General features: G+C 39.2%; 1 protein-coding gene across 2 annotated transcripts in view; it reads right to left on the bottom strand.

Annotated features, from left to right (window-relative positions):
• Nucleotides 1-677: 677 nt before the first annotated feature.
• LOC105393138 (DENN domain-containing protein 2A) overlaps nt 678-12410 on the bottom strand; it is a 79403-nt gene continuing 67670 nt past the window's right edge. For both annotated transcript variants that reach the window (XM_048631966.1, XM_048631967.1), the window contains exons 3-12: nt 9945-10050; nt 9148-9614; nt 8434-8573; nt 7815-7911; nt 6869-7293; nt 6244-6418; nt 5225-5362; nt 3183-3332; nt 2426-2566; nt 678-1927 (exon numbers count right to left, since the gene is read on the bottom strand). In XM_048631966.1, coding sequence (XP_048487923.1) covers nt 1727-1927; nt 2426-2566; nt 3183-3332; nt 5225-5362; nt 6244-6418; nt 6869-7293; nt 7815-7911; nt 8434-8573; nt 9148-9614; nt 9945-10050 — 2040 coding nt within the window. In that variant the 3' untranslated portion in view covers nt 678-1726. The remainder of the gene's footprint in view (nt 1928-2425; nt 2567-3182; nt 3333-5224; nt 5363-6243; nt 6419-6868; nt 7294-7814; nt 7912-8433; nt 8574-9147; nt 9615-9944; nt 10051-12410) is intronic.

Below are 12410 nucleotides of genomic sequence, written 5' to 3'. Positions count from 1 at the left end.
GAGGATAAATTTTATTATGACCCCGTTGTCTAACTAAAATGCTTCTAACTCAGTACTATAATCTGAATACATATAACCTAAATAACAAGTCACTGGTTAATAACATAATTATAGCTGCTTTTCTACCATTTTAACAATATTATGCAGCATTGATTAATATTTCAGTCAACCATTATGTATACAGGGTGTTGCAAAAAGGGTATACTAAGCCGAAACCTACATGTGCAGCATGGTATATCTAAGCCCGAAACTGAAATCAAAATTTCAAAATTCGCGAAAACAAAAACATTCTCCATAGTAAAAAAGTCACGTGACCAACAAAGTTTCTATGGAAAATGATATTTTTTTTCGTTAATTTTGAAATCCTGATTTCAGTTTCGGGCTTAGATATACCATGGTCCATATGTCTTTTTGCAACACCCATTTAGCTTTAGTGACCCCCAACTTCACTAAGCACCTATACAGTTTGCAATTTTATCAGTGATATACACGAGGCAGGTCAATTTACCTACATTTCGAAACTTATAACTGAGCGTGGACTTTTGCAAGTGTGTAAACAATGAGAAAGATGGGTAGGTTGGAAAGGGAACTTCACTGATAACTTTCTACCCTGCAGAAATAAATTATGGAATGTCTCTTTTTATAGTGATTTCGAGCTTAACTAGGGCTGATTTTCCATTAGTTAGTTAGACATTGGCCGGATTGACAAACGTTACTTTTTAACATTCAAAAATATTTTAATTAGGTAATCCTACAGAAAACTTAAACGAAAGTTAAACTTAAACATAAAAATAGCAGTCTTTAAATAAACTTAACTCCTAAGTATATCGAGACATACATTTCGACATAAAATCTTTAAAAAAATACATGAGATTAGTTTTATTATCACATAATAAACTATTTACATACTTCATAAACTACCGAAAAACTTTAAACCCAGTTTAACGGAGGTTAGACACAGTAGCAGATGCATTTAAGGTATTTGACAGCACTGAACATCTCTTTTAAAAGTGTCTAGTTTTGTTTAGTGCCAATTTCTCCATAGTCGGTTATCTAACCGATTGATTTATAAAGTAAACGTCATATCCATATAAAATTCATGACAGATGTGTCAAAAATAAACCACTACTCCCTGGTTATGCTGTAACCGACAATGTAGAAATTGTCACTTAGTATGGCTGTTATTGTCTAATTGAATTTATGTTTAGACAACAACACCGAGTTTTATACAGAATAAGGAAAAGAAAGTTACTGTTTAAATTACTTACTAAATTAGCTTCTATTGCGATGGTAATTATAGATTTTAATAATTAAAATTGTATATGGCTGAATATAGAAATTTTTCGTAATTTACCTATGTATTTAATCGAAGGTTAACTTTGAACAGGCTCTGGGAAACTAACTGTATGGCTAGCTTTCTAAGACTTATCTAGCTTTCTTTGCTTATATCTATAAAAAGTATCTAAACGTGATGTCGTATAGGATTTGTCTAGGATTACACAATGTACATATGAATGAATCATTACCTACCCTTTAAGCCTTAATAAGGCATGGCAATAAAAAAAACATTTCGCCCGTAACTCAAGGTACTAGAGTTAAAAATAAGGTGGGAACTATTGTCCCTTTGCCTTATTAAGGGTTAATTACATACATAGGCTCACGACTGTAATCCCCGAATTGTATTACTCATAATTTACTACCCAAAACAATAAACTAGACCTACCTCTTAAGTAACTAAGTCCCTGAGTTTGCTTTTCAACAACTTCACTTTCTTGTTCATAGCACTTTTGTAATTACTCTTAGAGTTGTTTTCCAGAGATTTGGTTGAGTTCTTCTTGGTGTTTCTGGTCAGTCTCTCCTCGAACAGTTCGTAGAAGTTTGGTAGAGGCGCGTCAACTATGCCTTCTATTGTGGAGTAGTCTAGCGGCTGAGAAAGAAAAATATTATTATTACGGAAAGTTTGTAAGGATCATAAATAGGGTTATAATATGCAGGGTGGTTTAGTAACCCTAGAGAGACTCAGCGGTCATTCTGAACAACTTATGTTCCAACTAATAAATACACATCGTTAAAATGTGAATTGAATTGTTAGACCTACATCTAAGCTGCGTCAATAAAGAAATGAATCTAAAATGGCGAACGAACTTATTCTAACTTGCTCTATTCCAATATTAGCTTAGGTATCGTAGCTATATCTATTACGTCCATATTGTCAAAGCTGGTATTTTTTGGGTAATAGTTCCTCACCTGGCCACTAAATGGCGCTGACGTTATGATTGTAGCATTTTGTATTTCTCAAAAATAGTAGTACAACATATCTTTGTGTCAAGTTATCAATCTGACGCGCGCTTGTAACGCGTCCTGTTCGACGAAGCCTTTAAATATGCTAAGCATACTCCCATAGCTCTTTATAAGTTTTTCTCACCTGGCCGCTAGATGGCGCGTCCCTGTATTTATAACACACGGCCATGTTCTGTATGAAGTGGTTGAACATGGCCGTCTCCGTGAACCACTCCAGAAAGTATTGCTGCTGTTTCGATGAAGCGCTCTTCAGGAATGCTTCTTTCTGTAATTAAAGAAAGAGAAAGTGTTGATTTACACATGAAATGGAATCATTGAAATAACATTAACATACGTAACGGTCACGTAACTTTTTTTGCTTGCTGGATCTTTCAAGCAACTCCTCAACACTGACATATCCAGCCTTTCTTGTCCAGCCGCTAACAGCTTAAGTAGTCTTTCAAGGTAATGTCACCTTTCTTAGTAAGTTGGTCGGTAGTGACGATACTAACAATTACCGGCTGATGATGATGACATTGACATCCAGTTTACCTCAACGCCGATGAACTACATTCTAGCACATCTAGATACCTTACCAACACGCCGTGGAATAATAATATCCTAGCGCTTCGGCCGAGTCATGCATTCACCAAGATTATCTATGTATGTATTCATTATATGTAGCACAAAAGCCGGCCCTAGTCACACCCTCATTGTTAATATGAGGCCCTATTAATGCGTTGTGAAGAATGCCGAGCCCAAATCGTACGCTCTAGCGCCAAGATAACAAAATGTCACGCTAGATGGCGCTAATAGCACCACTGGCCGCTACATGTCGCTGGATAGCGATACTTGTCGCTAGGTGGCGCCACTTGCCACTTGTTATTAGTAACAGAACGTACCTCAAAAACCACGCCCGCTTTGCCCAGCTCCCCTTCTAGTATCTCTCTCTCTACGAAGTGTCGGTGGAACTGCGCCAGTACGGACATGAAGAAGCGGAGAAAAGCTTCGGAGATGAACACGTTGCGAGTGCGGACGTCTTCTCTGTCCACCTGGGGACGGGAAAAAATAATTGTAACGAACACAAATACACAAGCAAGTGAATCGTATAACACCACTATTTTTGCGGCGGAGGTGAAATACATCACAAAAAAACTTCCTAGCGTGTCAGTAACAAACATTAGAACTTTTATAGGTACTTTGCAAAATGTAGCATGAGGCCATGACGTTTGATTGCCAGAATCCGTAGCATAAAATTTCATCGTGAACGTGAAGTAATATTCATCGAGTAATTTTGTATGAAAATATGAACAGCGCCCCTGGCGGTCGGCAGCAGAACTAAAAAATTGTATGCTACGGGCTCAGATCCTTATGCCCGGTAAATAAAGTTAGTTTTACCTTGAAATGGAACAAATGACCAATAAAATGTATGGATTTGACTCCTGTCATGCCGCCGCATCTATATCAAGGCCGCCGATTCTACCATTTATTTTCCCCTATTTGTGTGCAATGTGTAGGTACGTGAATCCTGTTTGTGTCCAATAAAGAGTATTTTATCTTTATCTTTTTAACTTTTTGTTCATACCTTCTGCATATTCCTGCTAGACTCCATCTGCAGCGTGGTCTTGAGCGTCTTGTAGCAGCCGGCCGGCAGGATGGTCGCCTCGTCGCCTTGGAAGCAGAGCACCTTGGCGGAGTCGCCTGTGTAGTGGTCTGCTACCAAGGCGAGCCCACTATAGTACCGGCCGTCTGCTATACAGGGTGTTGCAAAAAGGGTATACTAAGCCGAAAGCTACATGTGCAGCATGGTATATCTAAGCCGAAAACTGAATCGGCTTAGTATACCCTTTTTGCAACACCCTGTATAATGCTGTAATGTTCTGGCCTTAGTCCTTGGCCTTCAATTGTTAAGTTATAAAATTGTGCTGTTTTCCAAATTTACAACCAAACAAACCGGTAATCCTACTAATATTATAAAGGCGAAAGTTTGTTACTATGTATATGTGTATGTTTGTTACTTCTTTACGCCGAAACGGCTGATCCAATTTTAACGAAATTTGTTATAGTTAGCTGAGACCCTTTATTAACACATTGGCTACTTTTTATCGTAGTATACCCACGGGAAACCTTTTTAAGGCGAAGCGAAGCTCGCGGGAATAGCTAGTAAAGAGTATTTTATCTTTATCTTTTTAACTTTCAACCCATACCTTCTGCATATTCCTGCTAGACTCCATCTGCAGCGTGGTCTTGAGCGTCTTGTAGCAGCCGGCCGGCAGGATGGTCGCCTCGTCGCCTTGGAAGCAGAGCACCTTGGCGGAGTCGCCTGTATAGTGGTCTGCTACCAAGGCGAGTCTACTATACTACCAGCCGTCTGCTATAGTGTGCTGGCTTTATATTGCTCATTCTATTGTTAAGTTATAAAAGTGTGCTGCAAGTTTTCCAACAACCAAACAAACCGGTTTTTTTTTATCAATCAAAACGGGTTTTTTTTTCTCAGAATTATGATATTTTAGCTACTTATGAAGCTGAGTGTAGCTAAACAACAACTTTCAGTCATAAATAACAACTGTTAACCCATACCTTCTGTAAGAATTTGTTTACTGTGATTCTCACAAGATGGCGCTGCCGGTTAGATTTTACATTGCGGCACGGTTGTGTTTATCGACCACCATACATTATAACACTTCCTTTTCTACTGATAAAGTCTAGTGTTTGAATCTTTACTAGTGTGTTTAATTCATACCTTCTGCATATTCCTGCAAGACTCCATCTGTAGTATAGTGGTTAATGGATGCTTGCGCCAAATATTGAAACATATTTAAATCTATTGCTGTCTTGTTCTCATAATAATTTACTGTCAAAGCAAGCGAGCAATATATTTAAATACGTTTAAATTTTTGGTGCAAGTTGCTCTTAATCATAAATAGCAACTTTCTACCCATACCTTCTGCATATTCCTGCTGGACTCCATCTGCAGCGTGGTCTTGAGCGTCTTGTAGCAGCCGGCCGGCAGGATGGTCGCCTCGTCGCCTTGGAAGCAGAGCACCTTGGCAGAGTCGCCGGTTATGTCGATTAGCATGCCCTGTGGGTAAGGTGGATGTTGAGTTTAGATCGAAGATAATATGTAGATAGTAACCCCCTTATTCATAGAAAAGTTATGGGACGTTTTAGCTATAAAATTGTTTTGTCCATCTCTTTCAAAGAACAATTTGTTCTGAGTTAGAGAGGGACCAAATAGTTCAATAGCTAAAACGTCCTATAACTTTTCTATGAATAAGAGGGTAAGAGTTTGAAGAAAAATAAGGTAACACAGAGATAGTGATGCAATAATCCTGATCATATTAATTAATCGGTTCAATCAGACAACCACTACACCATCATTCTCATCGTTGACTTCTTTTAGGGTGGAAATATTTACTATTTACTTAAATGCATTACTGTACCGTTTACGTCCGGCAAACTCTGGGCAGTCACCGACAGACAAATAAATAAATAAATATGTGGGGACATCTCACACACGGCCATCCGACCCCAAGCTAGGCAGAACCTGTGTTATGGGTGTCCGACAGCTGATATATCTACACAAATACATAGATAGATAGATACTAAATATAAATATCAACACCCAAGACCCGAGTACAAATATTTGCCTTTAAACAAATATCTGCCCCAGCCGGGAATCGAACCCGGGACCTTCGGCTCAGTAGTCAGGGTCACTAACCACTACGCCATTCGGTCGTCAATAATCTGACTGGCTAACTAACCAATGATGCTAGTCCAGCTATCTACTAGTCTAACTGCGGCCACGGGTTTGTTATCGACCCATTGTTTAATGCGCGTTCTACCAATCACAGCGCCGTAATTATAGCGAACGCGAGTCACGTTTGTCTACGTCGATAACGAACCCGTGCAGCTGTAGTAGACTTTTAACGGACTATCCGTGTTGGTAATAAGTAATAATACCTCTTCAAAGCCCAGATCTTCATTATTCCCGCCTCTCAGACAGCCGGCCAGTATGGGCAGTGGCGCTTCCAGCACCTCCCTCCTGAGTTCCTCTGGCACCACGGAGATGAGCGGCTGTTGCCAGACGAAGGGGTATAGGATCTGTTGGAGACCTTCCATGCAGCCGGAGAGTTGGCTGTGGGTGGCACAGATGTTGTAATAATAATATAATAAAGGGAGTTGAAGATAAAGAAACATTTATTTGCCAGACTGACAATAAGAAAAACTTCAGGAAGTTATAAAAAACAAAACAAAAATAATAACATGAAAGATTGTCTAGCTAGAGCGTCAAAGAGACACCAGCGCTGCATGTACTGTCGATAAAGAGGCCAACAAGGTAAGGTATAATATGCGTGCGGATATCTCGAGCATACGATCATCCGCTCACAAATAAAAAAGTGCTAATCACATGAATCTTTACCCTGGGCAGGATTCGAACCCGCGGCCCCAAGCTTCGGAAGAAGGTTTACTACCACCTAGAACCCTGTAGTGCGCTTCATGTAAGGTTGTAGTGCATAGATTTAGAAGCACATGTAAATTTTTAATATCATTACCTTATATAAATAAAATACATACATTAACTCACCTCAAACTATCACTGATCAAAACCACTTTTCGTTCCAACAGCAAACTACCAAACACTTTAATCAACAACCCAGCCCCTAAAGTATCCAACAACACCGACAAACCACCCTCATCGACCCTCGGTTCAATAGGCCTTTTCAGCAAATTCATTCTTACACTTTGCACACTCACTAACACTTTTTTGACACTATTATTGTTTTCCACATCGTAACACTCTGATACACTGTTCGTTTTAACACTTTCGCTTCGTCTCTGGTCGGGTAATGTTTTAGAGCGGGTTAGGTCTGTTAGGGTTAGGTTTTTCGGGGTGTACTGGAGGGTTATTTCTTCGCCAGGGTTAGGGAAGTCTGTTTCGAATAGCTGTTGTAGTACTACGTTCATTTCGATTTCGGAGCTCCCGTGGTGAGATTCGATTTCTTTCAGCACCTGAAATTTTTAACGTACTTAATTAATGATAATTGTGTAAAGTTTCGTAAAACATTTATTTATTTATCATATGGCTTTTTTCACTGATTAGTTACTGACTCATAAACGACTTCTTAGGCCGTGGTGGGGAAAATGTGTCACTGACTGCTGAATACATAACATTACATACAATATTTTTTCCCATTTATCCAATAAAATTCATTCTAACACCCAAAGCATGCAGGGAAGAAACCTTTTAGAGACAATCCACCTAGTTTAATGGTAGTCTGATACGGTGGATAGGTAGATAAAGGCTTCTATTTAAAGCGGGGGAAACTTTTATGACGTAGCTTGTGCGTAAAGCTAAAGTTTGTTTCTTGACAGATGTTTAGCATCTGATCATCAGCAGTCGATCGTCCCGCCAATAGAACGATACGTCACTTAATCGTTGGACAATCGACTGTTGATTAACCGTTCAGAATCTGTCAATTTAGTATATGAGATTTAAATTTAAAAACTGACTTTAGTAGTTAATATTTTACCTTATAATAGAACCCCGGCGCTCGGTACCGTCCGATGATGCAGTAGCACAGCGGCAGACAGCACGCCGCGCCCTCTGGCAGCACGCGACGGCAGTACCTGGAATTCATAACGACATAGACATGTTTAACAAAATCAATGATAAACTTAAGTATACACTACTACTAGTTGTCGGTTCCCATTTAGTTCTGTTACTCAGCAACAGATGACGCTACTAGTCTTGTTAACGAAACAAGAAGAGGCTCTTTCTGATAATGTTTCGCATATAGTCTTGTGGGATATAATTATTATCCCCCCTTATTATAAAACTAAGAAAAGAGATAGTTCTGGTTTAGAACCGGTTATAGTCCAGAGTTTCATTTGTAATTTAGTTTCGCTACTCAACAACAGATGGCGCTACGAGTCTAGAAATAATCCTAACTAATATTATAAATTCGAAAGTAACTGTGTCTGTCTGTCTGTCTGTTACTCTTTCACGCCAAAACTACTGAACGGATTTGAATGAAATTTGGTATACATACGGTTTAGACCCTGGGAAAGAACATAGGCTACTTTTTATCCCGGAATTCCCACGGGAAAAACTTTTTAAGGCGAAGCGAAGCGCGCGGGAACAGCTATTACCCATAATTTCGTTCTCCTTTTTCGTCGGTGAGTACAAGTGAGTAAGTCTGGTTGTGCTCCGCCGCCTGCTCGTAGTCTGTTGCCTCCGCGTTCAGCGTCTCAGGGAATATCAGGTTCTCGATGTGGGGGGGCACTGACACCTGGGAATGGTGGGGGGGGGAGAGATAGGTTAGTGATCTGCGTAGGCAAGGAGGTGGCTGTGGCTATCTGACGGTGGTGGGAACTTAATATCCTTCTAGACATACACCGATATAGCAATCAAAACAACAAAAACAGTGCGTGTAGTTACAAATTATTTCATCATCATCAGCCAATAATCACCCATTGCTTGACATAGGCCTCTCCCAAGGAGTGCCACAACACTCGGTCCTCGGCCTTCCTCATCCAGCCACTACCCGCCACCCGCCTAAGGTCGTCAGTCCAGCGGGCAGACGACCAAGTAACTAATTATTTATTTACAGAGAAATTCGGATGGATCCATTGGAAGACTACCATCCTTTCTCTTATTATAATGTGTGAAAAGTGTACAGGAAAGAAGCTTATAATAATAATGTAAGTAACTCTTTTATCCATCAACAAAAGTTGGATGGGAGAAATTGTTTTTTGGCAATAAGTCCGCCCATACATGCTTTTATTACTGTGTTTTCATTCGTAATGTATTTAACTGTGACATTTTGTGTACAATAAATTGTTCACAAACGAATAATATCTCACCTGACTAGGAAAAACACTTTTCACGTACGCCTGCCCAGTCATATAATTGAGACCGACCAGCAGACAGACATCAAACAACCCTCTTTCTCTCGGCTCAAACGGCAACTGTATATCCAAACAGCCAGCCTTATCGTCCAAGCTCAGGTTATCCATAGACAAGTCCAAATCCCCTTTCATAGACAAGAGATTCCCGCTCGAATCTGTCAAATTGAATTTGGAATCTGTGGAGTCTCTTCTGTCAACGTCCGCCATTTTGTTTACGTTGTTCTGTGACGTTCGGAAACTTTTCCACGAACGAAAAGTAGAATACGGATTGTTCTCGAGTGTTTCTGATTTATAGGAACATATGGAGGTCTGGTGGCGGAACCTAGTTCTAGATTTGGGGTCTAGACAGGCTGCCCGGGACGAGACTCGTCGCACGTAGTTCTTGCGCTTTTCGGTAAGGCTGCGCGTGAGTTTTATTGAGTCTGTGGAATGGAAAAGGAAATTGTTAGGATTCATTCTTGATTAAAACACAGTTTTGGGAGTTTAGAAGGATTGAGAGCTTATTACTTGTTTTCTGGGCGCTTTCGTGCACGTTAAGCCGTGGCTCCCGGTTGCTGTCTCGGCAGCAGTCATTAAGCCTAGCCAGATGCCGTCGGGCAGCTTGCGAACTATCACGTAAGTACAATAATATACAGTGAAACGCGAGTAGCTTGCTTGTGAATCACCTCCGGCTGACCAAAGAGTTTTCGGGGACTACAGTCGTGAGTTAGGTATGAATGTAGATAAGTATTGTATGTATGTATGTCATGTACCTTCGCTAGTGCTGTCGGCCTCAGTGGGGAATTTGCTAGGCCGCTGCTCGTCCATCCTGCACGCGGCTGACACCGTCTCGTAGATCTCGTTCATGAGGCGGTTCAACTGGAAACAAATACAATTACAATTTGAAAAAAAAGAAACTTTTGTTTGACACACTGAGAAAAATACAGACAATAGAATAGAATACTACTTTATTGACTTAACAGGACACAAATAACAATTTATAATACAGTGGATACAACGCAATAGGCGGCCTTATCGCTAAAAGCGATCTCTTCCAGGCAACCTTTGGGTGGAGGAGAGACTTAAAGAATAAATGAGGAAGGTGTACAAAACGATGTAGTAAACATTCATGTTCAATAACAGACAATAATACAACAGAAAGGCTAGCACGGAGCGCATTTAAGATGTGAGAAAAGTTTTGCTCTCACTCATATCAAGACCAAGAACTTTTGTCACGTCTTAATAAAATTGTTCCCCGTGCTATCCCTTCTGGTGGCTTTGGAAAGGCCGGCGGGATACTGATATAGTAAGAAAAAGAAGATAGATTGAGGATTTGATATAATTTAGATGTAGACTAAGTGCCGTGTGTTTGGTATCGCCGTGTATCCTAAGCATTACATTATAAAACCTTTCATTAATACCTAAATTGCATAGTTAAAAAAAATAAACACTTATGTAAATGCAGTAGGTATTTATGTATTATGCTTGGTAAACTTACAATTATTATTTTTAAGTATGAATACCAAATATTAGATAACAGTAGCACGCAATAATTGGGAGGTATTGCAAATAACTATAATAAAATCAAAAGGTCGACTGGCGTCTTAAATTTACAAAAAAAACGCAAATTATAATCGATCTATCTGCCACCAAGCCACACATTTTTCTTAAACCTACAGAATAATAAACGTTTATTTGACACAATGACCACAACAACAAAAAATACAGGCAATATAAAATACAAAACAAACAATAACACAACAGTTTGCTGTCCAGAGCGTCAAAAAGACACCAAATCAGCATTAAAAAAAAAAAAAAAACACGCACTCACGCCTTGTACTAATGTACTCCCTTGCGGGGTAGGCAGAGGTGCATTGCTGCACCCACTTTTCGCCAGAGTGTATGTTAGTCCCAATGTAATAGGGGGCGGGCCTATTGCCATTTTACGGGCACATCCAAGACCCGAGAACAAATATATGTGTTTAAACAAATATCTGCCCCGGCCGGGAATCGAACCCGGGACCATCGGCTCAGTAGTCAGGGTCACTAACCACTACGCCATTCGGTCGTCACTCAGCATAAAAAGGCGCTATATTATGAATATGTAGATCTATGTCGCAGTAAGATAGTTGAAGCCGTAATATAGTTATATCCCTAGGGATATAATTCTATACCGTAACATAGTAATACGAAAGCGATTCATTACTATCACACTAGGAATATAGCTATAAAACGGTAAAAGTTTAGTGATATACTTATATTACTAGATTAAGTTTAGTGAAATAGCTATGGGAGTATGCTAAGTACCTAATAGTATGTAACTATGTATATGTATAGCCTTGATCACTGACTTGCCTACCCCTATTAAATAATTTCAAATTCACATAATATTCACTCGATAGCATTTGTTTACTAACAAAGCGGACCAATCAAATGACAGATAAAGTTATAGAACGTACTGACCGTCATTATAATGTCTTCTACAAATGTCAAAAAGCACACTCGCAGGCAAAAACCACTCTTAAAATCGACTCCTACGATCGAAATTGGTTCAGCATTTACCTTTGAACGCCATTTTGATCGGTGTTATACCAAAGAACCCAAGTCACAAAGTTTTTATTGATTTTTAACTATTTTCAACAAATCACTAAACTTTTGAAGTCACTGGCACAAAAGAATTAAGAAAAAATATGACCATTGATAAATGTGTTATTTTTTATCGGAAACAAATAATAACTATGATGTCAGCTCCGAATAACGCCACAGAAACGAATGGTCTAATTTATATACAAATTACAATTTATGTAAATCGCTTAGTTTTCTTGTAGTGATATGAACGAGATAACGTTTTGTCGGTATATTTGTAAATAGCAAAACGCATTATACCATACGCCATAATTTTTTAATTGGTTTTTATTTTATACCTGCGGCCTTAGCATAAATTTTCATCGTGAAAGTGAAGTAAAATTCGTCGAGTATTTTTGTATGAAAATATTAATAGCGCCCCTGGCGGTCGGTAGCAGACCAAAAATACTCCTACAAAATTCATCGAGTAATTTTACTTCACGTTCACGATGAAAATTTATGCTACAGGCTCTGAAGCTGTTTTTAATTTTTGCTGTTTACATACTCTTGTGTAATTAACTAATTTCTAACGATACATCCACTGATCAAGATGTGATATAAATTGCTACCGACTTGAGTCGACAATATTCGTGATTCGCACACAGATTATCATG

Source organism: Plutella xylostella, chromosome 30 (assembly GCF_932276165.1).
Source record: "Plutella xylostella chromosome 30, ilPluXylo3.1, whole genome shotgun sequence".
Taxonomy (NCBI): domain Eukaryota; kingdom Metazoa; phylum Arthropoda; class Insecta; order Lepidoptera; family Plutellidae; genus Plutella; species Plutella xylostella.
The sequence above is the reverse complement of the archived record's forward strand: the minus strand, read 5'-3'. Positions and strand labels throughout refer to the sequence as shown.